Source organism: Rhodamnia argentea, chromosome 2, assembly GCF_020921035.1.
Source record: "Rhodamnia argentea isolate NSW1041297 chromosome 2, ASM2092103v1, whole genome shotgun sequence".
NCBI classification, from domain to species: Eukaryota; Viridiplantae; Streptophyta; class Magnoliopsida; order Myrtales; family Myrtaceae; genus Rhodamnia; species Rhodamnia argentea.
Window position 1 is genome coordinate 9,953,784 of NC_063151.1, and position 26,271 is coordinate 9,980,054.

The 26,271-nt window shown below is 39.0% G+C and overlaps 2 protein-coding genes across 4 annotated transcripts; both read left to right on the forward strand.

Moving 5' to 3' along the window:
* The first annotated feature begins 1,427 nt into the window (after window positions 1-1,427).
* Window positions 1,428-5,887, forward strand: LOC115738542 (probable RNA-binding protein ARP1). 3 transcript variants are annotated; one of them, XM_030671158.2, is made up of 8 exons: window positions 1,428-2,253; window positions 2,728-2,851; window positions 3,376-3,505; window positions 4,196-4,232; window positions 4,376-4,601; window positions 4,856-4,949; window positions 5,075-5,174; window positions 5,458-5,887. In XM_030671158.2, the coding sequence occupies exons 1-7, from the start codon at window positions 2,047-2,049 to the stop codon at window positions 5,097-5,099; spliced, it is 843 nt and encodes a 280-aa protein (XP_030527018.1). In that variant the 5' UTR covers window positions 1,428-2,046; the 3' UTR covers window positions 5,100-5,174; window positions 5,458-5,887. The 3 variants fall into 3 exon arrangements, with proteins under 3 accessions (XP_030527018.1, XP_048130768.1, XP_030527019.1); XM_030671159.2 differs by having other exon boundaries at window positions 1,429-2,253; window positions 4,856-4,969; XM_048274811.1 differs by lacking the exons at window positions 4,856-4,949; window positions 5,075-5,174.
* A 15,537-nt stretch (window positions 5,888-21,424) lies between these two features.
* On the forward strand, window positions 21,425-26,250 carry LOC115738595 (SWI/SNF complex subunit SWI3B). The gene is made up of 6 exons (XM_030671244.2): window positions 21,425-21,727; window positions 21,835-22,259; window positions 22,912-23,322; window positions 24,008-24,107; window positions 25,270-25,400; window positions 26,012-26,250. The coding sequence occupies exons 1-6, from the start codon at window positions 21,460-21,462 to the stop codon at window positions 26,192-26,194; spliced, it is 1,518 nt and encodes a 505-aa protein (XP_030527104.1). The 5' UTR covers window positions 21,425-21,459; the 3' UTR covers window positions 26,195-26,250.
* The last annotated feature ends 21 nt before the right edge of the window (window positions 26,251-26,271 follow it).

A 26,271-nucleotide genomic window follows, 5' to 3' on the forward strand; every position in this document is an offset into this window, starting at 1 on the left:
CAAATTTTAGTCATTGGGTATTTGACTTTTTCATATCTCATAAAATGCCACACTTGTTGTTGAAAGGTTGCAATTTTTAGATATGATGGTCTTTTTTTGTTTTCCAGACATGACGGTTTTCAGATATGAAGAGTTGTGTCCGAGTAAACAGCTTTTTGGACATAAAGAATTGTGTCCAAATCTATAATTTGCAGACATGAAAAATTGTATTCTTCTCGCTATTATATATTCAAGGGTTATGTTCAATACTTCAACTTCCATTTTTGTTTCTCTAAAAAGATATGCGTTCATTGTTTTCAATTGTTTCCCTCTTAAGAGTTCCTGGAGAAATATCAGAATTTTTATTGATATTCTTATTCCGTGGCTTTGTTGTATTTTGGAGGATTTTTGTCGATAACAATTAAGGGCAAATAATTTGGAGTGTTATCACGTCTCAAATTCACTAAAGTTCCCAACACATGCTACTGGTTAATCACTACAATATATGGCTTTCATAAATCATATACATTTGAAACATAATAAAGGATACATAAAATAGGTGATCACATCACCTTTTTGAGTTTGTTCATATAAGCTGCTTCAAAATTTGCAAAATTTCTTTTCTAATACTTTTATAATCTTATTTTAATAAGTTGCTCTAAGCTTAAATGTTTTGTCATATGGGCCTTATGCTGGAGGTCCTGCTTTTATTTTTAAATTCTATTAATTAGTTGTCGAGATAGTTATGTCAAGTAAGTACGTCTAAATTAGCACCCAACTTTTCATGTTATATCGAAATATATAGTCTTTTCATAGGCTATTGGAATTGTCCTACTTTTATAATTTAGCCCCGCGTTACGGGCGGATTGCGATTTAGTGAGGAAATACTTTAGTGTCCAATGTATTGATTGCCCTTGTAATTGAACAATGAATGTCTTGAAAATCAAATGTTTATTCATTAAGGCTTCATTTGTTTTGCTAAAAATAAATGATTTGAAAAAATATTCCAAAAAAATGATTGCTTAAAATAATTAGTCAATGAAAAATGTTGTCGGTATTGATAATAATTTTATGAAAATATTTTTCGTTCATTCATTTTTGTAAGCGGCACAAGCGATCATTACTAGGAAAATGTGTTCTAAATGACGTATTTTTCTTTGAAATAAATGCAATTATATTATACCATGAAAACACTCGCTAATAAAATCTTTTTATGTTACCCAATTATAATTGGGCGCCAAAAGTGCACGGTGCATGCTCTTGTTAATTAGTCCCACCTTATTATATTTATATACACACGCAAGCACCCATTAACGAATATATTAATATGAAAATTCAGACAACTTATGGGGAAAGTCGGTGGTTTTTTGAATTTTTCTTTGAAGTTAATGAATACGGGAAAAGACAGGAGAGAGGGAAATGAGAAGAAGAAGACGGAAGAGGGTGTTTCGGTTGGTTTTGCGGTTTCTTCGTTTTCTCACTCGCCTTCATTGTTCATGTCCTTTCACTTCAACAGTTTTCTCGTTCGTGCGTGTGCTCTTTTCCCACGTAAATCAAGCCAATTTCTCAGACATTCCCTTCTCTGCCATCCATCTTCTTCAGCCCCATACCATAACCACCATCGATGAAAAGCAACTTCTCTCTCTCCCTCCCTCTCTTTCTCTATCTCTCTCTCTCTCTCTCCCCCTCTTCTTACGCCATCTATGATCGCTTAACGTTCTACTACAGTTGTCTCTTCTGTTTTCAGTATCATTGCTTCGCAAAGTTCCTTTGATTTTTCACTCTTCCTCTTTCTTGTTTTCTGTTCGTTGCCTTTTCTTTCTAGGACGTAAATCTTTCTCTACTGCGCGATTCTTGCCTCGTTGCTTCTTGATCCCTACTATTTCACCCTTTATTAGAATACCCTTTTGTCCATTCCTTCAAATTCACTCTGTTTTTCTCAGTATATGAAGACGACATTCTGCACTCTGCAATCTCTTGGCCATATCAACGCTTAATTTTGTCAAAGTTATCGTCTTTCTTGTCGTGTCTTTGTTAGGTGGTGGTTTTTTTTTTTTTTTTTAATCCATGGATTATCACGAGAGTTCGGGTTCTGGATTTCAATTCGTGAATCCTGCTTTTGGAGACACCACGTACACCAAGGTGTTTGTTGGGGGTTTGGCTTGGGGGACGCAGAGCGAGACACTGAGGCAACACTTCGAGCAGTTTGGTCCAATTCTGGAGGCAGTGGTGATCACTGATAAGACCACAGGACGATCAAAAGGATACGGTTTTGTGAGTACTTGTTTCTTCACTCGTCCGTTCCTCTTCCTTCTATGTTAGCTGGGGATGATTTAATGCTTATGCATTGATATGGAAGATATCTCTTCTGCAAGTATCTTTTTATGACAGTTTTCAAATTTGACTAGGGAAAAAGATCGTCGCTGTAATTTAACTATGGAATCTAGTATATTCGAATAGGATTGTTACTTCTTTTAGTGGAACGGTTGATCTGATTCATCTGAAAGTTGAATGACGACGATAATCATACATTTCTTTGACCAGTTAGCTTTTCAGAAGTCTGGGCTACTCCATGCGGGCAATGAGTTTAGTTGAGCTATGTTGCTGTCTAGTGATCTTGTCTTTGTGCTTCTTCTTCGTCTTCTTTTGGTTTTTTTTTTTTTTTTTTTTTGTGTTTTCGGGGGTTCGTAATTTCTTCTTCTTCTTTGCTGGTAAGTTTATTAGCACATCTGCATGTGGAGAGTGTAGGTTACTTTCCAGGAGGCTGAGGCTGCTAGGAGAGCCTGTGCAGATCCCACTCCGATAATTGACGGCAGGCGCGCAAATTGCAATTTGGCTTCACTTGGACGAGCCCGCCCGCCTCCTTCTTTTGGTAATACATCTCCCTTGGCTTCCTGGTCTGCAATATTGCTTTATGTAATGGTCTATCTGATGTATGTTCATTTTCATTGGTTGTCTTTTGGCAAGTCTCTTTCTGTTAAAATGATTTAATGAAAATCTGAAAGCACAATAAGGAGCGGAGTTCTGTTTTTAAGCTAGAAGTATTAGAAAGATTTGGTTTTTCTCAAGGTGACTTCTGTGCTTGGTTTGTATGAATTTCTGTTTCTATTTGTTGAAAACCTTGTACCTTGTTCGCTGTCATAGAGATGCTTTTTAATGTATTAAACAGACATTTGTCACTAATTTATCAGAAAAGCAGAGTCACTAATTATGTACTTTGAGTATGACAGAATTGTAGATTCTATGTTTATGTGCCGTTTGTTGCTTTGTTTATTTGAATTGGCTATTTGCTTTTTTTGACTGCTTGTAGATTGTGTTGCAATTTTGATACACTGTCTATGTTAGTCAGTCAATGTATCAATTGTATATAGTGCTATTTGTTTCTGTTTCTTGTAGGAAACCAGAGATCAGCAGCACTGTATGGAGGAGGCGTGCAGCCCTACCAGGGAGCTTATACGGGGGATTTCGGCTACCAGCAACCCGTTTACTACAGCTACCAACATGGATATACTTATCCTGCTTATAGGTATATTATTTTACAGATTATTCATGTTTTCAAACTCTAAATTTCATTTGGGTTCCATCTGAGTCCTGCGTTTGAACTGTCATGGGTCTTTAGAAGGTCAAAATAGGCATCAATAGTGTTCCACGTCTTTTAGGAGTTATTGTGAAGGCTGAATGATCGTATTGAATGGAGGTGTTCCTTTCGTATGCTCCTTGCTCACGTCTACTGTGGCACTTCTTGCATTTATCTGCCACTGAAGGAAATTTCTGCTGGAAGGCACCTGCATTGATTTCTAGGATCTTTTAGTTTCATCTGGAATGGTCTTTTAATCCCCTAGAACGAGCACCAGTTGTGAGGGCCGTATTCAATGTTTTGCAAGATTGGATATTTATATTCTAGATTTTTGTCTCCTTGGCTCTTAACCTAAACACAATAGCCTTTCTGCATCAGCACTTCAGCAGTCCACAAGTATAAGTTTACAAGTATACATACAATGTATGATTGTCTTGGCAATTGTATATACTGAAACCTTTCAAACTGCAGCGACGTGACATCCTTTTAGGTTGGACTATAATAAACGTGCCTAGGGTACTTCCCTTGATGTGTAATAAAATCCACAATGATGTTTGACTTTTGCTTTTCTTACTAGAACTCTCTTGCTCCGAGATTTTTTGAGTTTTAGCATACTTTTCCTTTTGTTTTACCATGCAGATATTCAGCACATGGTCCTGAGTATGTCTACACGCAGGTACCAGACTCAAAACCGTTCCTTGCAGAGATCTTAAATAACAGTTTTACTTTGATTAGGTTTGACAAAAGGGAGGGCGCTCTGCGTTTAATTTATTGTTTCACTGACCCTATTTTATCCTCATGTATGATTCATTCTAGTAGGGCGTCTATAGTCCATACATGGGTCAGCAATACCTCCAGATGTATGGAGTTCAAGCGGCTATTTATCCCTACAGCCAGATGGGTCAGAGCATTTCCACCGGTCGTGGGTTCAGTACCATCCCACAGTACCCAACGCCAAGCCATCAGATTGTGCAGCTCGGTGGCCCCAGTGCTGATGCCATGGCAACCTCACAAATACCCACAATACACGCAATGTATCATACCGGTAAAGACTCATAATTTGGATTTTAGGAAGCATATATGCATTAAGTTTTATTGTATATACAGGCCTTGAGAAATGCAGAGTAAGTCGGTAAAGTAATATCCTGCATGGTTTGGTTTGTTTACATCAAATCGGATTATTGCGTGGACTCCTAGAACTCCCCCTGAACAATTGATTGATTGAAGGTTTTCTTCAAACCAATCGGAAGAGAATAGAGAATTTTTGTCTGCACATCATTTACTTGCTTTCATTGACAGGCGTAGCTACAGCTTTTGCAGCACAACCACAAATAATCATTCCTAGCGCACCTCCTAAGTTTATGCAGAGTAGCAGTTCCGATGGTACATCTGGGTGAGGAAGAAAAGATCGGGGTGCGCTTTTCCTTTCCCTGAATTAAAGGCTTAAATAGGACGTTATACATGTGCCTGACTTTCACTCTGATGTCTATCTAATGCTTGGATGCTGTCAATCCACAGTTTTTCTTCATCATGCGGGGACTAAGAGTAGTCAAGCTGCTACATCGGTGGCGGGCTTCTTCCTTTTGCCTTCCAAAGTCTATAATTTCATGTTCTTTAGGTACGATCAGATCCTGTCTCTCGCGTTGGTGTTTGTCAACACAAGTATCGCATATGCCGATAAGGCTATTGTAAGCTGGAGTTCCAACTAGGAGTGTAATCACTCAGACCTTTGGTGATTCTCTGTGGCCACCTATTAGATCTTCCGTGATTTGTTGCAAATTGGTTGATTTGTGTCTGGAGGAAAACCTTATCGACATCTATCTGTCTGAAAAGTGAACCGATTTTTGTGCATCCTGCTCTGCTTTGCATTGATTCGTTCTCCCATTTGTTGCAACCCGCAGGTCGTCATACATAGTCCTCATCAGGGAGTCAAAATGTCTGAACAGCTCCTGATTTCGGAGCGGCATGGGAGACTGTAGCGTCTCTTCCTCGTTCTTGCAGAGCCAAAACTCTTTGCTCGTGCTGGGTATGTGTCGCAAGCATTCATATCCATTTTGGAGGGGTGGTCCGTGGTCACTGGAAGTGGTTTTCTGGTGGTAGCCATGGAATCTACAGGTTGGGATCAAGATATGGTTCTTTTTCCTAAGGACAGTCACAGCATTTGGCGTGTACATGGTACTCTGTATATACATGTTTCTGAGTAGCGTGCATATTAGAACTAGGAGGTCCTATTGGAGACATGAACTTTGTAATCAGATGAACCTGAGAAGCATAAGATGCACAATTTTCCTCCTCGTATTTTTAGGAATAATAACACTGCAAGTATCTGAATTTTTGTCTAAGTACTTCAATTTTACTTTTGGCTCAATGTAAGGCTCGCATTTAATAAATTGCTATGTGATTTTGCTGACGTGGCTGGCTGGCTGGCTGGCTTAGCAAAAGTTAAGCCCATTTGCCGACATGGCTTGCTCGCTAAGCGAAAGGCATCATTACAAGAGTTCACATTCGATTCTAATGTGATCGGCGAATGGAATGGTTATTTACCGACTATTGAATCTAATTTGGCCATTTTTTTTTGTCCGATTTTAACGGAGGTCTTGCATTGACCCACATTTAAAAAGTTGAGTTACTCGATTGAGTTAAAAAGATGTTGGATACTCGATTGTAAAGTGGGCAATAAGATTTAGGTACTTCTAGCTGTCATTATCCTTTTAATCTACTATATCATAGGAAAAAAAAAATACATATTTTGCACTTTCTCAATGTGGTTCTCAATCTTGTAATATATATCATTAAAATTTTGAACTTCTAGTAATCTTGATAAATTCCTATTCGACGTGCTGCGATCGATCTGTCAAAATTCTAATAATTGATGCATCGTCACATAAATTGAAAAAGCATCAAAAGTTGCTTAATCATATTCCGGATTATCTATCGGTACCAACAAATATTCCGGATTATCTTGTTTGATTTCCACTAATTTGTTAACGAGTATCCTAGCACTGTTTTCCCTTGTTATGTGTACTAATTGTATTGACAATTGAAAATCTCACATTTTCCACGTTCGTTTTCATTCCCCACCTTTCCCTCCCTTTCCGAACAAAGCCCAAGGGGCTAATGAGCCGGGCCGGGCCTTGCAACCGCGGGCATTTGTTCAAGCCCACCCAAAGCTGTCTTTCGGTCCTTGTTGTGCTAGCCAGGCCTGCACAGGCCCATTAACTTCCGGGCCCATGATCCGAGCTATGCTTATTAAATGCTAGGGATGCAAATTAATCAGGAAAGCTCGAAATTTAGACCAGCCCGGACCTAATCGGCTCAAGTTTTAGGCTTGATTAAGACAGAGCTAGTCCTTAGGTGGGTATTTGAGTTTTCATACAAGGTGGTACGGGTTTTTGGGCCTAGGGTGTTTGGGCCAAAATTGGCCTGATACTGTTTTGAACGAGAGAATTATTTTTTGGGGGGTCTACGAACAAATAGAATTGAATATGTAAAATAAGAGAAGAATAAAATTGAAAGTTAAAGGTAAGTTGCTTATTTTTTTTGTATCTCGATAAAATCATTAAGCTATGATTAATCGTCAAACTTCAAATGGACCATGAAAAGTCATGCCACGTTAAAGTTGGCATGTGCGAATTTCAAAAAAAAAATTTTTTTGTTAAATGTATGAATTTTAAGGAAAGTCATTGGTTATTCGACAATAAAATATAATTTTTTTCAAAATGATAACATAATTTGGGCTAAAGCCCAAATTGGCCAAAACCAAATCGATTAATTTCAATCAAATGCTTTTTTCTTTATTTAAGCCGACGCTAGGTACCGTGCCAATTAAAGTAAGGTTGGTCTGTTCGAGCTAGGCCTAAACATCCCTCAAGACCTAGCTGGCTCGACTCTTTTGCACCCATTTTGAGTGCCATATACATATAAAAATGTACTTACTTCTATCTTTATCTAAAAACTATTTTATGTTAAGGCTAACAATACAATCTAGAGGAGAGTGAATAAGTTGATTTAGAACTTGATAAATTTTCGCGGTTGATAAATTCAAGAACAAATTAATAATATCAAATGCAAGTGCTTCTCTCAAATAAATATAAACACAATTAAATAGATAAAAAAAAATATTAGACGCAAAAAATATAGTAGTTCAACTTATATCAAGCTTACGCCCACTCTCCCCGACAAACAACCACAACAAGACTAAAATCTACTAATAATCTCAAGAGATATTATCAGCTCGTAGTAGGTGTTGCTTCTATGCAAAGCCAGTGGATGCTATTATCAATACATAAGCACCTCTAGCAACACTGTAATATACTTTCTTCCCAGATTACGGATAGAAGTAACCTCACAGTGAATACAATTAGAAATACACTACTTCTACCAATAAAATATGTTCATTTTTGCCCAACTCTAATACTTCCCTTGGATTGAATTTTATAGCCAACAAACCTCATATGACCGTTTCAAATTCAAATCACTCAAGTAACCATTGCTTTTACTATTAGTATAGGCGAAACGTCTCTTTGTCACTCTAATAGAGACAATTACCCAAAGACAGTCATTGATGCTTCTATCTAAAGTCCATCATCTCTTTGTCTACCCATATATGATAAAATTGCTCCAACTCAACTCCAATCCTTCCGTTGTGAATTCCAAAGCTAGGAACTAGCCGTTAAACACCAATTTGAATTCAAATCAAATTGGAAAGATGTTCGAGTTCTCTTCTCCAGTTGTCCGATATGTTGGAGTCAACACCTAATATTGAAAGAAAAAAAGATTGTGCTCACATGTTAAGTCGGTAAAAGAAAAATAAAAAATGGTCTTCAAGTTTCCTGTGCAGTAAAACTACACATGTGAACATAAAAAGAGAAGTTGAACTCTTTCTCCAATTGGCCGAAGAAGAAAAGTGAACATTGATGTGCAGCTCTTGTCCATGTTCAATTACATGATGACGTCGGCAAAATGAAGACAATTCACAGTTGGTTCAAGTGATAAGCTAGCAACAAGATGGCACCTGCAACTTGCCAATCTATAATAAGTAAATGGATTTCACCGCCTTCTTAAGGAGGTGAAACTTGAGCCTATAAAATAAGACTTATATTGAAGGTTTTGAAGTAAGCTGCCATATGCAAAAGGTGAGCTTCAAGAAAGAGAGAGGTAGCGCAATCTAAGTAGACATAGAGAGAGATGTTCCTCTAGGAGGGTGAGAGATAAATAGATTAGCTGAGAGTGTCTTTGTATAAACAAGTATTACTTTGTGTGTTTTGAGTGTGGTGTGAGAAAATATATTGTAATAGCTGTGAAAATGAGATTTTTCAGTGTTATAGACTGTTGACACCTAAATTTTGATTTTTTTATAAATAAATCATTCATTTAAGCACAAAATGAGAATTAACATTAGTTCTCACCAAAAATTAATTTCTCATGCATCGTATTTTTATTTTTTGTCAGTCATACTTGCATATAGACCAAAGGTGAGTCAATTGAGCTAAATTTGATGAGCGATTGGACCAGGTTTAATCTGAGAATTTCGACTAAGATAGGTAGGGGGTGCCGATATTAATTAGGCTATGTTGAACCTATTTTGAGCTGAAATCAATTCATTTAAAAAATTAAGGTTTTTAACTAAATGTCTATTATTTTGAGAAAGCCTTAATTCAATCCCGGAAATTCACGAATGAGCCCACGAGAACACAAATTCGGCCAAGCCCATTGCACATATTAAATAGTCGAAAATTGCAATAAATAAATGCCAAATTGAAAAATGTTAGATAATTGAGCAATCTTGATTTGAATATATCTTTTAGGCTCTAGATTAGGGAAATAACAGATTTTGCTCTTAAAGAAAACCCTAAATCTAAGCCTATATAAGCATAACTTTCCTCACAATTGATTTTTTTTTGGGGGGGGGAGTGGGGCATTCATCATAATACACGGCCACAAAAATTTCTTTGGCGGAATTGAGAGTAAAAAGGCTTGCTCGAGCATTGCATCACCGATCACTCCTCAACCTGGACACACCGAATTCAAAGATGTCCTAGTGATGCAAAAGAAGTCCTTGCAAGCTGTTCGGGGACATGTGCAAGGGAAGCTAGCTCATGCTTGAGGAGCCTCAATTCTTGATCCGATGAAGCGGTTTGTTCACTGTCCAAGCCGCGTAGCCTCGTCGCTTCTTATCGGTCCGTGATAAAGTCAGCCACGATCCCGACAACGTGCATGCTACCTGTCGACAGTGAAGTGGTTGAGAAGTGGTTGAAGACACTCGGCGATCACCTCTGCATCATCGGCGAAGGGGTTATTGTTGTTGATCTAACGAACCCAAGTCATTATTTGCTATTCTATTTACTATACTTGCTGTTCTTCCACAAGTTTTCCAGACCAGGTGAACTTCATCAGCCCATATCGACATGATCAGCATTTCTAGTGATAGTCCAGCTTGTGTGGACGTTTCTTTCGCTCGGTCCTATTCCAGTCGGCCACCGCTAGTTGACCACTAAGCATTGACATTTACGTGTACTAGTCCTAGCAGTGATTGGTCCTTGGTCCAAGATCGAATCGATTTGATATCGGCTCAAATTTGGATAGATTATCTTCGGAAAAGGTAAAAATTTTGATTACTATTAATTGGAATATTGTCTTGCCTATCTCGAATTTTGAATATTCACTTGCCTATCTTGTCATATTTTGCATGTCTTGCATATTTGCATCAAAGTGGATATTTTTCAAAATACCAGTTGATTAGAAAAATTTCCTTTCCTAATCCGCAACTTGCCATATAATCGAGAAAGTCCTTCTTAGGATTATTGATGGAATACTCGATTAGGCAAGGATTTGGGTTCAATCCTTAATCGTAGGATTACGAATTAAAGATTGACTCAAATATTCGCGAAATATTTCAAAACTTGATTGATATATCCACTTTCTTGATTGACACTAATTGGCATATTCACTTTCCTCATTTGATTTGAATTGTTTGATTTTCATATCTTTTAGAATATATCCGTCGTATGATGTAATCTCGAAAATTCTAAAAGATTTGCATTCATTCACTTTCCATATTTGAAAATTGCATATCTTTTTAAAAATAGTATCATGTAGATCATTGCATATCTAATCTTTTTTTTTTTGTAAATAATTAGGTTAGATTGCATTTTAGGATAGAAATTGCATGTTTAGATAGAATCTCATGTTTAAAATAATTCATCTTTAATATATTAGGTTTTAGTTTAATGTAAACTCTAAAATATGCAAGATAAAAATTATTTTGGTATAGTTCTATTTTAGGAAATAAATTCATCCGAAAATAAAAAATTCATCTTTGCCACGTCATCTTGCCATGTCATCTTTGCCACGTCATCCATGCCACGTCATTCATCTTTGCTATATCATCTCATATCATGTCGTATAGATTGCATGTTAGTTTGCATTGCATGTAGAATTGTATGCTTAGGTTAATTTAATTGACTCCAACATCACGTAATCAATTTAATTAAACTATAAGCATATCTTTATACATTAGTTTAAAATTGCATATTTAAAATTTTAATTCATATGTCACGAGGTTAATTTTCATTTGCATGTCATCTTTTGCATGTCATTTAGCTTAGTCTTGCATTTGCATCACGACATTGCATCACATATAGTATAGTCTTTCATGCATTCATATAAAAATCGAAAAAAAAAAATTTTGTGTGGCGCATGCTCCCTTGATTATATTGACTTCTGGATGTTCATTAATTGATTGTGCACCCGCATGATAACCTTTGTTAGTGACTTAGGTTAAAATCAATTAATGTTGCATTCTCAAATGATTTTTTCATAAAATAAAATGGTACCGAAATGGCGTTAGAGTAATCTAGCGTAATCAAGTCCCCGAACTCTTAATCTTTGGTTCGTAGGAATAAAATAGTTTTCCCGCTATTTTATTTAGGTTTCTAATCGACCTACCATAAATGATTAGTGGCGGCTCCAAAATTAAAATCTATTGCATGTTAATCAATTAAACCTTAAGTTGCAATTTGGTATGGACTTGGAAGAGTCCAAATTAGGTTAGTTAAATAATTAACCCGATAATCCATTAGCCTAGAAATTTCTCGGATTTTTTTAGGTAGTGACATGCATGTCTTGCAGTTTGGTATAACAAATGTGTTGTGACTCGTTTTACCATCACAACACTTCCGCATACCCTACAAGTGGCATTGGAGCAAGGTTGCATACTCTGCACATGGTATCAAATTTAGCAGGTCAAGGATCATATCAAAGTGAGGCATTCAAGAACTTAGAGCAGACGATTGAGGATCATAAACTCAAAGCTAGCAATGTCATCCACCAGTTTTGTACAATTACAACTTCCAAAGTTGAACAGAAAGAATTTCAATAACCGGTCTGCCTAGATAAAGGTTATTTTAAAATCGCAAGATTTGTGGAACCCGGTGAAAATGGCCACACGTAAGTGGCCAACGTAGAAGTACATGATGCATTAGAAAAAAAGGAGAAAGATTTGTTGATAAAAACCTAGAAGAAAGATCAAAAGGCAAAATACACGTCTTTCAAGCTGTGGAGAAAACATATTTGAAAGAATATTGAGCAAGTTGTGAAGACCGAAAATTCCACAAATTGGATTATTAAGCGAAATAACTAAGGATATACTTGGATTAGTGGCACAATGGATGTTCGAATGGTAAACCATGGACGATTTGTATCGGTTTCGAGCTTTGCGGAAGTGAACCACGCGAAACTTGGTCCTAGGAACTCTACTAACCCCAGCCCTTTTTCCACCTCCTCAAGCATTTTCCCTCCCTATAAAAGACTCCATTTTTCTCTCTCTCTTCATTCTCCCTTCTTCTTTTGCGTGGATAAATCCCTCTACTCTCTCTCGGTTTCCTGTCCCTCTTCGCCCGTTCTCTTCCTCCGCCCACTTTGACGCTGCCGCTCCACCTTCAAGCACGACACCACCTCTACTTGAACTCGAAGGATGACCCTAGCTCAACCCTCCATCGCTCGTTGCTCACTTGCTCTCTTTTCCCCTAATCGGCCGCGCGACGTCTCTAGGAGATGAAGGTAGCCTGAGCTCGTTCTTCCATCAATTCAGCTTCCGTCTTTTTTATTTAAGATCCTAAGGCAACTGTCTATCTATCTTCCTTCTTTTTCTACCCAATGGTCATTCGTTCTAGCACGAATCGCCAATTTAGAAAATGGGTCTCTTGAGAAGAAGATTAGTTTTCATAGACAGGAAAACGGCTTCTCGTGGATGATTCCGTAACACTCCTAAGTAGATCTAAATAAATGGAAATTGGACGAAATGAATTGGAAAGCCGACTCATGTGAGGAAAAGTAGCGGGTGAGTTTGGTGTAATCACTAAAAGGCTTAGCAGGCCAAGAAGTGGGCGAAAGTCGGAAGAAAAAAATAAAGGAAAAAAAATGGAGTTTGGCTCGTTGATAAATCTTGGACTATTTGGATTTTTTGAGAAACGCTGTTGAGGAACTTTTTGTCGTAAAATTTTTTAACCGAGCCGCGGACTGTATGTGTTTTTTTTTTTTATCAAATCTAGCGAGCCGCTTGGAATTTACTCGGCTTGCTTGGGCTGTTGTCCCATCTTTCTTTCCCTACTAGCTAGTGAAGCATGCAAGGCCCAACTCTGTCTGGTTGTCTCATGGACCCTCTCATTCGGGAACAATGTGGGGCCGCGAGGTAGAGCGAGGCCCGAAGTTTGATGCACGAAATTCCTCCTCTATAGACCAATTCCCCATTTAACTTGGCCAAGAATGGGTCTGTTTTGTGGCAAATTAGGCCCGTCTAAAGCAACTAAAGGAGCAAAAATCAGATCCCATTCGAGGAACTCTCTACCGCACCATCTTCTCGCTCAAGGGACCGCAACCATGACTCATCGGTTTGCTCTCGATTGTTCTACATGCGGTAGCGGCCATTTGTCTCCGACACCGATCCACAAACGAGAACCGCGGCCCACGAGTTTGAGGTGAGTCTTTCTCCTAACCCGCTACCTAATCTACGCAATGGGTGTCCGACGGTTACGAGGTGGGGTGGTGAGGTCTCGGAATGGGTCCGCCGAAGGACAGTGGTCGAGGAAAAGTGAAAGCGTTTTATTTGAGGACTTGAGTTTGGGTTGGATAGAAGTGTGGATTTGTTGCAATATATCATTCGACAAAGAATGGGTCTCGATGATGTTGAACCGAAGGGAAGAAGGAATGCGTGGGTTGTATTTTGGCTCTGCATGTTCGTGCCTTCAATTGAGGAGGGGTCCACAAGTGATGGGTTTTTGTTGCTTATGGTCCGTTGGGGGAGGGAAGCCGAAAGTGAACCTGTGTAGGGGTGTGAATGGGATGAACGAGAGAGAAAAAAAAAGGAGATATAATAGCAATAAAACAAAAAAAGGAGAAAGGGACGATCATGCTGGTCCCATAAAAAAAAAAAGAAATTATGCTGCGCACATTTAGTTATTGGAAAGGTTTACATTTTGTTATGGGGCGTAGTCGAATCATGGATTACTCTTTTTATGCACAATTAGTAATATTGCTAATGATAGGTGATGAAGTTCGGATAGGTCGCCGAAGGACGATAGAATGAGAGTCACGGTTGAAGGTCCGGGTTTACAATGAGTTTTAGTACGAACAGTTTATGGCCGAATTGAGTGCAAGTTGCTATTTGAACCCATTTATCTTTAGCCTCTATTAAATACTTGATAACAAGTAAATTTGAGGTAACCGAGCTAAGTTAGAGTTGTCGTTAATTGGGTCAAAGCACTATTAGAAGTAACGACAACATAATAGTCACGATAATCTCTCATTGTGACAAAGAAGCATGGTATGCATTCAACATGTGCATGATTCATGACCTCTCACGTTTACTTCATGGACCGATCGCGGTTCGTGGGTTGAGCTTCGAGCTCAATTTCCTCTGTGGTACCTCATGGAGTTTATGGAAAGACCCTACTGTGTGATCCGGGTGGTCCTGTTGTGTGATCCAGACCGGTCTACGTGGTGTAACGAGACAATGCTTTGTGACAGTATTGTGATCGTGCAATTGCATTCTTGGAAAACCCACATCATGGACTAATGGATTGCATATACATCTCTAACCATGATCGTAATGCTTTATCTTGTATGATATCTGTGTCACTATAGACGTGTACGATAGTGCGGGTCGCTAGAAATCTGGATATGTATCTGTGTGATCGTTTGTTTGACAAGTATTATGGAGATTAGTCGATGTGTTAGGGATTTGACTCATTGAGTTTTTCTCACCCTATTGTTGTCTACTCTTTTTAGGTAATGGCTAGTCCGCAGACCATTTTCTACGGGATACCCACGCAAGTCTATGTGAGCGTGGAGCCTTACATATGCCCTAGGTTGCCCGACTATGATATGGTTCGAGTCACCGTCACCATCCGGGTGAACGACGGATTAGATGTGGACGGGTTTCCCCATATATATAGCTATGTACGGCATTCTGGAGGATGACCTGGGATTTATGGGGCCCTACCCTTTGATTACATTGCACCCTAGAGGGCCTTAGTAAAGTACGGTAAAAGGTTTGCGATGTACGGCACAAGCCAAAGTCTTTGTTGATTTATATGTTTGTAGAGTTGTTATGGGAGTTTTGTCGGGAATCGGTTGTTCGGACTCTGAGTTCCTTTTTTATCTTGGGTAGGGTTACGGGTCACTTTTTGGAAGCCGTCCGATGTGTATCTCCCGGGTTATATGTAAACGAACTCAACCATTTTTGGTCTTTTAGTAAATAAGTGCCGTGTTTTGATAACTCAAGTCTGCGTGTATTTAATGTGATTTAATACCATCCAATAGTGACGTGGCGAACCTAGGCCACCGCGGGCTCCGACGGATTCGTTGCTTAATCTAATATCTAGAGATCATGGGTAACTAGAATATGTATTCTAATCATTCTGATTGTTGTTGAACCGAGGTGAATTAAAGTTGGACGGTGGATGGATGTTTGGGCGTGAACCATGGGAAGAAGGAAGAACCCGAGTTTACTCTAGTAGTGATTCGAACTTCATTCCTCGAGCTTTGGACCGGAGGCAAGTAGAACTTCTAAGCATTTCCACTAAATTATCTATTAGGTCGTTGATTGGGTGCAACGACGCCGGATGTGTATGGGTTTATTTGCTTGAATGCTTTGTATGTAGGCATCCGTCTACGAAGTTTGGATGGCATGTGAGGTGAGCCTTGATGTGTGAAATGTGGTGCGTGTGATGTGGTGGTTATGCACATGGACGTTTGGTTTTGAGGCCGTACGGTTGTGTGAGGTGTTTGATGCTTTGTGGTCTAATGAGGCATGTGTCCCTCATGATTCTCATGGCCTGTGTTCCGTGGATGAAAAGTTGGGATAAAAATCAGAATCGAGGCCCGTGTTCCATAGATTGGAAATGAGATTTGTGTCCCTCATGTAACCATGATACGTGTCCCATGATACTCGGTTTTGAAGTGGAAACCGAAAATGAAAGAACGAACCAATGCATGCTCATGCGTGTGAAGGTCGTATTGCACGATGTATGGAAACATTATCGAGTCTCATTCTGCTTGCGGTTGGTGTTAGGTCCGCTTGGTTGTTTCATCGTTCATCCGTTCTGCGTGCTTCAATGCTTGTCGTGTGGTTGTGTCCAATTGAGTGGCGAATAGGTAGTTTAGTCGAACAGTTTAGAATGCAATCTACTTTTTTCAGATAAGAATCAGCCATTTGAGAAGTAGAAAACTTGGCAAGAAGACGATGTTGGATGGAGTATACCGATGGAGATGATGGCTAGTACTCGGAGTGCTTTTCCTCAAAAATCTTCCTAGTATATTCGTTTGGTTTGTTCAATACAAGATAATGTAACTAACTGGTGTGTGTGTGTGTGTGTGTTTGTGTGTGTATCGGATGTTGTCGCTTGTGTGATGGGTGTGTGGTATTTTATGAGTGTTTTAACGCATGTTTTTCATACTGAACCCTATCAAGGCCATACCCTTTAGGTGTACCTGCTATTTTCCTTTTTATGCATGCACTTGTCTTCCTTTTTAAGTGGCCCATTGGCTGTTTTTAGTTTACCCAGCTTCCGTATGTGCTCTCTATATCTATAATATCATATTAAATCAAAGCTCGAAATAAAGTCAGACGACGCTCGAGGACATTGGAGCTCTGATGATAAGGACGTCACACACGTAAACTGCGAAAGTAGCATGTGATATTTTGCAAAACCCTACAAAGGTGATGATCGTGTTAGACGAGTGTAGCTTCAAACACTTCGAGAAGATTTCAATCTTTCCACATAAATGACTCTGCATGCATTTCGTCGTACTTTGACTGTGTTCAAACCACTCATAACCAATTGAGGGTTGTAGAAAAAACTTTAAGGTCTTTGATCGAAAGATTTGACTACATTGTTGCGGCAATTGAAGAATGTCAAGATATATGAACCATAATGTTAAAGCAATCAATAGGTTCATTATGTTTGTGTGAGCAAAGAATAAATTAGAAGTCCATCGGTTCGAATCCCAAGCAAATACCGCAGAGTCGAGTCTCTCACTCAAGTCGAGGAGATTATCAAGATGGACGAGGTCATGGAGGTGCCCAAATTAGAGGTGAAAATTTGAATTTCACCGGAAAGTATAAAACGCATGACAAGTGTAGCAAATTTAGACACCACAAATTTGAATGTCAAGCAGAGATGACGAAATACACACATATCATTGATGATGACAAAGATGTGGTGCTGGCATGTACCATGGATGATGAAAGTTCTCTATTCATAAATAAAAGTGATTTCAAGAGTCAAATGATAAATGGTATTAGCACAAGGGATAACTAACAGTGGATAAGACCTAGAGATTGGCAGAAGCAACCCGAAGTGAGAAGCACTCGGTTAGGGGGAGCTCACCTGGGTCGTAACAAAGACAACAAAAGTCATAGTGAATGGTGCTACATCTATGGAAAAGTAGGTTACTTTGCTAGAGTCTCTTAGTGCAAATAGGGAAAAGAAAATGACACATCTTTTATCGGGAGTTTTGAAACGATTGTTGTAATAGAGGAGCAAAAAAAGCTCAGAGTACCTTGTAACAACCATTGAGATATCCCCAAAGAAGAGCAAGCTGAGGGGAAACTCGAAGAAGCAAGTGGCTGCTTCAACAAGTAACTTTGAGAATGAACTGCAGGGGATGTAGGAGATGTTGAAAGAGAGGGATAAAATTTCGAGGCAAAAGGACAAAAAGCTCAAGGTCAAAGAAGAGAGGATGAGAAGCTCCAATATAAGCTAAAGAAGTTGCAAAACCTCAAGAAATGTTACCTAGAAAAAAATATCCCAAGGGGCAAAGATAAATGGAAGAGTGTAAAGAAAAAGTCCTATGAGAATAAGGTTTGAGATATCTACACTTAGATGCTTTAGATGGAATTGAATCAATTGAAGTATGACATGAAAATCGAGAATGAGAGACTTAACCATATGAGTTGCAATCTAAAAATTTTTGCGATATATTTGAGTATGGATACTGTGGAGAGTGAAAAAGAGACTAATTTGCAAGTTGAAATGGCACTACTAAAATCTAAGCTTCACAAAGCTCAGTCGGAAGTTACGATCCTAGAGGTAACTAAAATTAAAGTAGATACCGATAAATCAAGGATTTATCTCACAGTCCTGGAACTAGCGTCAAAAGGATATGAATACCAGACACTATGGGAGAAAAGTATTAGGCGTTAAGGGGTATTGGAGTCAACACCTAATATTAAAATAGGAAAAGATTATGTTTACATGCTAAGTCGGTAAAAGAAGAGAAATGAAAGATGGTCTTCAACTTTCTTTTGTAGTAAACCTACACATGTGAACGCATAATGAGAAGTTGGACTCTTTCTCCAATTAGCCAAAAAAGAAAAGTCGACATGGGTGTACAACTCTTGTCCATACTCAATTCCATGATGAAGTCGGCAAAGGAAGACAATTCAAAGTTATGTCTTCAAGTGCCAAGCTAACAACAAGATGACACTTGCAACTTGCCAACTTGTTCAATAAGTAAATGGATTCCAACAACTTCATAAGGTGGTGAAACTTAAGCATATAAATAAGGTTTAGAGTGAAGGTTTTGAAGTAAGTCGTCATACGCAAAATGTGAGTTTCAAGAAAGAGAGAGACAACGCAGCTTAAATGGATATAGAGAGATGTTCCTCAATGAGGGTGAGAGAAAAATAAAATAAAATATTGCTTTGAGTGTTTTGAGTGTGATGTGAGAAAAATTTATTGTAATAGCTGCGAAAGTGAATATTTTTTAGTGTTGTATTTGTATAGTGCTTTAGTGTAACAAGTTTGGCTTGAATTGTCTATTACTATTCTCTCATGTGTACCATCACAATGCTTCTGCATATTTTACAAGTGGTATCAAAGTAAGGTTGTACATTCTACATGATAGAGGTAGTTGCTCTTGCCAGCAATCGGATGACTCTATCAACACTACTTGTTGGAAACCGACTTTCTATATTCTATCTTATAGTCATTCCAAGCATATTGGCAATCATTACACTATCAAACTGTTTACATTTCCATGGTTCTTCCAACTCTTCATGATTCTATTAGACATGTTCTCCTTTTATCGGGTCAATTCATGCTTTCTTGAACTCCACATTCTAGGCTTGTTATGCTTTTATCGGGTCTATCTAACTTATGAAAGCATTGTTACCCAGTACCTTTTTCACCCTTGATATAGGCAGAGCACTCCTCATACCACTTTACCTTTTTAGGACGTCATCTACATATTGGCTTGTGCATCTATCACTCAGTGTATCAACCAATTCACACATTAGTAGCATTTGATTATTTTGTTATACTCAAATTTTCTTCGAAGTTTTCTTGTTTGTTCTTTATTTTTATCATTCTTAACTGATTCTCGCTTGTTTTTGTGGAGTTTTGGTTGGTTTGATCAACGGGGGTAGTTACTCGGACTGATGGCTACATTCTCCATCTTCGATCACCATCCTGTGTTGAAGATTCTTTGGTATATTTTATAAATCTTGATGAAAGTATTTTATTGATATTTCAAGTTTAAAACTGGATTTGGATTTCCCCTGGTTGAAAGTTTTGGAGTTTCCTATTTTGGTGTCGATTAATTCTAGAATCACTATTGTGCATGATTTTCGGATGCGAGTATTGCTAGAATACGAAATTTGAAAGCATAGATAGTGTCGCATCAAATTGGAGGTCATCTGTCAAGAAATACGATGTTCGATCTTTTATGCCGGAGGCGCATGCCATGCCCGTAGGCGACGTAGATAAATCTTCGATATTGATGGAGGTTGGCTCGGTTGTGGAGGATAAATCCCTCATCATTCCAATAGTGTAGGCCTGTATTTTTCGGAATTTGGCAGCAATGCCAACTTCAAAGAGAATTTGGAACAAACTATGCGGTACATAATTTGATGCTATGGATATTAATATACTATGAACTTGAACCATAGACACCTCTGGTGTGGATTAAACCGCTCAACAAACCTAGTGTTTACTCCTAACTAATTTTTGGACAACAAGAGAGTTAAACAATTGACAAAGGCGGAAGACTCCTATTCAGGAAACCTCCCTTCTGTGAGCTATAACGGTTTGCATGGACGGACTACGGGTCAAATCTTGTGTCCAGCGGGTCTTTGACCATGATGAAGACTATCCAACGGCTTGTTTAAGAGCTTGGGAGTGCATAAAAAGGGATTCCAAGACCGCCAAAGGAGATGATCTCCACTTTGTTCCTTCATCATTTACGTGGTCGAACATGCAAGATGAGGACTTAATTCTGCAGAATCTCGACTAGGCACCGGTGAATGTTCCGTGGAGGAGAGTGAGGATGGTGTTATGATGTCTACTGAGAAAGTGGCAGCTTCAAAGTTGCATGTGCTTTCCGAGATGGAGGAAAGTCTATCCCGATAGAAAGCTCGGGTTAGATGGACGAGATTTGGAAACAGAGGTAAGGCTTTCTTTCTTTATTAATTTGAAATGAAAATATTCATTCATGGACTGTTGAGTCATTAATGGCCAAAAAGCACTTGTAGCTATACATATTTTTTTTGTAAATTTTTAGATTAGGTAATTTTCATTAATTGTGACCATCGATGGTGAAAATTCACTTTTGATATTACAAAACATCGCTTTATTGTACAAAAAATTTACATTGATAAGATTGTGACAAATCCATCCAAACTAATTTTTGGATTACCAAAAACCTCAAATTGTTACATCTGTGACAAATTTATTCCAAACTTGTATGAATTTTCACGTGAACTTGTCATGTCAATTGAATTATTTTCATGTATCATCCAGTTCAGCAATTGCATGCTAAAATATGATAGAAGATAATAGAGGGCGAGTATGTCGCAAGTGTACCAATTTAGAGTTTTTATGACCTAAAACTTAATTTTGAGTAAATTTATTCGCAAGTGGGTCGCTTTGGAGTTTTTGGTGACTTAATAATTAAATTAAGATAAATTTAAGACCAATATAACAATTTGAAGTTTTATCCTGGTATTATCCAGTCATCATTTTTTTTTTTTTTGGGTCTAACTTTTTTCAAAAGTGGTGATTCAGAGGGTTCAGTCCATTGGGCCATGATGGACTCGAGCGGCACCGCCCCGTTATCCTTCCACCGTCGGGAGCACGAGGTTTTCGCTGCTCTGTGAAGCCGGCCTCACGCGGACCCCTCCACCCCTAGGGCCGATGTGGCCCAACCCTTGGCCCGGCCCGTATGGACCAACTCTTGGTTTGGAACGGGCCCGTCCAGAAGAGGGCCGCAGCAGGCCCGACCCGTAAGAAACGAGCTCGGCCCATTCATCGTTGAATAGGCGTGCAAAATAAGGAAGGTAAAGATGAATTTGAGTTTGAAACCGGACAAATCAGAACCCATTCTCAAACCTCTCTCCACTCATCATGGAGACGACAGCAACCGCATCGCCCGCCAAAGATCCTCCCCGTCCCTCCGCCGAACCTCCCCAACCCGAGCCGGTACCTGCGCATGCACCCGAACCTCCGTCCACCTCAGCCCCCGCCACCGCCCCTCCTCCCGTCAAACCCGAACCACCGCCGCCCGCCGAGCCTCCCAAACCAACCGCCGCCCCCGCCCCCGCCACTCCTCCGCCTCCTCCGTCCGAGCCACCCGTCACTGACGCCGACGTCATCTACATCCCTAGCTACTCCAGTAAGTCTCTAAAACCCTAAAATATGGTCTTACTCTCTTCTTTTTTTTTTTCCCTTGAAGTAATCTTCCAGTGCCGACGATTGAGTATGTGCAACGTGAATCGTTAGGGTGGTTCTCATGGAGCGACGTGCACGAGTGCGAGCTCCGGTTCCTCCCCGAGTTCTTTGATGGGAAATCGCCGTCGAAGAACCCGAGGGTTTACATGTACTACCGGAACTCCATGATCAAGCTCTACAGGCGAAATCCTTCGAGGAAAATCACGTTCACCGATGCGAGGAAGACGTTGGTCGGTGACGTGGGGTCGATTCGTAGGGTTTTTGATTTTTTGGAGACGTGGGGACTGGTCAATTACTCAGGGTCCGCTCCGAGCAAGCCATTGAAATGGGATGATAAGGAGAGCAGTAAGACCGCCGGCGCCGGTAGTGGTGCAGGTAATGCGGGCAACTCCGCTGGGTTGAATAGGGAGGTATCTAAGAGGTTGTGCAATAGCTGCAAGTCTGTGTGCACTATTGCTTGCTTTGCTTGTGAAAAGGTGATGTTTTACTTCATTTGTTTTTTGGTAGAAGAGTGTTAACTTTTTTCAAGACGATGTTTTACTTCTCTTGCGTGTTTTTAGGGGCTTCTGTAGATTCTCCATGTCTCAAAGAAGTGATGATTGTTATGAGAGCAACTCTCATCCATTCATCATAAATCTTGTTATAATATTTTGTGTAGGACTTGCAATAAAATCAACTGATTACGACCAGTTATGATGAGGGATTGGTTCCCCTATTTTTAGATACAACTGCTGAAAACTGTGATTTCATTCTTTGCTTGTTAGCATATGCTCATGTGATTTCATCTTATTAGTGCTAGGAGCAGAAATTTTGTTGATTTGACAAAATTAAGATGTTGGTGTGCTATTGGTAAAGTAAAGAGTCTTTTTATTGTCCCTAGAAGGTTACTGTCATGCACGTCAAGCACTCTCTGGCTTCATACTAAGTTTTTAAATACCTCCAAAATGATTACTCCTCGACAAATAGTAGAGCTTTCAGCATATATTAAGGAGTTTGTCTACTACATTTGCATTCAGCTTTGTCTCTATAATATGGATCATATATCCATCTATAGGAGAAGATGATCGACTAGCTGGAAGATTTTTTATGCTGACTATTACATTTAAACCTACGACTTGTGATGTGCAGTATGATTTGACTCTCTGTGCAAGGTGCTACGTTAGAGGCAATTATAGGGTTGGCGTTAGTTCTTCTGATTTTAGGCGTGTTGAGATCAATGAAGACATGAAGGCAGATTGGACAGAGAAAGAAACTTTGCATCTCCTTGAAGCCTTAATGCATTATGGTGATGACTGGAAGAGGGTTGCCCACCATGTTGGTGGTAGAAGTGAGAAAGAATGTGTCACTAAATTTGTTAAACTTCCTTTTGCCGAAGAACTTGTTAGTGATCCTTACTCTGGAGACATTGATGGGAAGTATAATACCGTGAAGGACCATAATGATGTTGAATTTGGAATTGAAAGCTCCACAATGTCGGCGCCTAGTAAAAGAATGCGTCTCACACCTCTGGCTGATGCAAGCAATCCGATAATGGCACAGGTACAGAATTCTGTTTTTCCCTAATGTTGAAAGTTCTTTTTTCAATCCTGTGTGTTTGTGTTTATAGGGTTTAGAAGATCACATTATTGGCATAGATAAAAGAGCACTTGTTTGGAAAGTTTGTAGGAAGTCTGTCCTTGGCAAATGTCTCATATTGTTTTCCATTGTCGGAAGACTATGTGTGATGCATATCTGATCCATGATGTTAAACTTCCTAGGATAGAATTAGGACACTATTTTCTGACATGTTTGACTGTTGTAAAGGTCACAGAGCTACACTTTGTATCTTTGGCTTTTTCCATCATTTTTCCATGAAAGACTGGGCTTTTGAAAACCGGTATCTTTATTAGTAGATTTTAACAAAATAATTGTCATATTTTTATTATTATCTGTTATTTTCTAGTGAATGAATTAACTTCTTCCTTACTTGTCAAATTAAGAGAATCTTTTACTCAATTGAATTGAAATTTTCAAAGGCAATGCTTATTAGTTTATCAAACAAGCATCTATTTAGGTGCTGATTTTTTTATTTTTACCACTTAATTTGAGGTAATTGAACGGGCCCTTAATTTTCACCACTTAATGATGTTATCAAATATGCCCTCATATTGCTTAATAAGTGGTTGAACTTCATAGGGTCCTTGCTGTTCTAATTTCGTTTTTGACAATCAAACCATCTCTGCAGGCTGCTTTTTTGTCAGCTTTGGCTGGTGTAGAAGTTGCAGAAGCTGCTGCTCAAGCTGCTGTGATGACCCTCTCTGAGGTTGAGTATGGCGTAAGCAGAGGTAATTTTGGATCTTTTGTTGGTGATAAATCAAGATGTGTTCATAGCTTCCCAACGATAAACCTAAAATATTCAGCAATGAGTACAAATCAAGTGGTATTAAGCTGTCTTTATGATGATCCATAGGCAGCATGAGTAAATTTCACCTCCACTGTTTTCGGCTACAAAAGCAGGACTATTTTCTCAATCTTGGCCTTTTACAATGCCATTTGTCCTATGGACAATTACTTGGTTACTTGTTGTATAAGATAGATAATACAAAAGGACTATTTTTAGCTGAAATTTGCATGTCATTGTTGTCCTTCAGCGATGGAAATCTCGAGGCTATGGTGGTTTGAATGTGCAGCCTACCTGCTTGAAATCCAAGACATTTACTTTTTTATGAAGCAAATTTAGGCAGTGGCAAGCTCACACGTGTGAGCAAGAAAAAGCAAAGTCAAAGATGTGAATTCATTTGAGAAGCCATCCAAGATAAAATGCAATGAAATTAGGCTTTGGTGGCAACTTGAAACGACGCAATCTGTAGTCAGTCTCGGAGTCCTACAAATATATGCTGTGTTTTTTAAATATTCTCTAGGAAAAATGTGTGTTTAAGAAGTAGCTAGCTCATTAATCCTAGATTTATGCTCAAGTGTCTAGAGAGAGTCCCTCTGGGTATCAAAAGAATTCTACTGTTTCTGTGTAAACTATATAGCAAGGTGCACGCTATTCAGAGAGTTTGTCTATCTTGGAGGGTAGATGCAACACACCTTCTGCACTTTGTGAAGGGCGAAAATTATCTTTGAGGACTCATTTTTGTTTTCTACATATCTATTTGTAATTCTCGAGATTTTCACAACACTTCTTACCACTATGATGACTTCATATCTGTCATTTGATGTCCTCCATAGTACTGGTTGTTGAAGAACTTTTAGGTTAGATATCTAGTGTGCAATTTTTCAGAAATTCTGAATTATGAAACAGCATATATTGAGTTCCAGAAGCACGTTTGGTCTTGTCTATGCTTCGTTGTTGCAAATTTTATTTCTAACCATGCATATGCTCAGAACTTATCTTTTACATATGTCTGAAAGTTATTTTGGTCTAACCGTTGGGTGACTTGGGCGTGGGATAATAGCCCTACTCTTTTTAGTCCAATGACTTCATTCGTAGCCATATTTCAGAAGCTGAAGTTTCTGCCAATGGAGAGACGGCCCTAAATGCATTAGAAGGTGCTCTTATGGATGCAAATTCATCGCTTGAGAAGGAAGAGCTTGATCTGGAGAGAGCTGTATCTGACATTGTGGAGGTGCAGGTCTGTGTTTTTGTTCTTCTTTCTAAAAAGTCTAGAGATAATTGTGCTAGTGTATATTTTGATCTTTGGTCCATCTGAACCAAAATGGAGAATCCAAATATGTATATGATCTACCATGCTCTCATATTGATAAAATCTGTCAATTTTTTTGGCGGTTAGATGTCTACCTTGAACTACCGATTGAAATGACCTGCTTGGTTATTCAGATAAAATGGTAGAAAAGGAATTGTCTCCGGGAGTTGTTTGGATCCTCTGGTTCTGGCATTTGGTCATCATTTGTCTTGCCTTGAAATTAAATTATGGTGTCATCTTCTGGTGCAAATAAAACGATTAGCTCTAGTCTTGTTCTTTTAAAGAATACGGTGTTTTCAAAGCAGGCATCTGCTGCTTCTGTCTTTACCCATTCCTTGATCCGCATCCTTGCAGCAGGTGCCAGGCATCTTACTTTGCTTGCTTCCAACTGCTCCCACCGTGGCCTTTTTGTAGAAATACATAATGAAAATTTTGATTGAGTTTGGTGTCGATTCATTTTTATTTTTGTTTTTTATTTTTTGTCAATGATGTCGATTCTTGACAAGTGCACTTTCTTACACTGATGCCATGGTTCACAGATGAAGGAAATTCATGATAAGATAGTTCGCTTTGAGGAGTTGGACCTACTGATGGAGAAAGAGAGGCAGCAGTTGGAGCAAATGAAGAGTACACTCTTTGTCGACCAGCTTTCCCTGTTATTACATAAAAATGCTGCATCTAAAACTGGAGAGGGTGCAAGGGAGATTCTTAGAACTGGTTGATAATGTACTTTCATCCTATGACAGGCTGTTGTAATGTTATGAAGCACTATAAGTGAAAAGGCGATACTCGCTGTAGT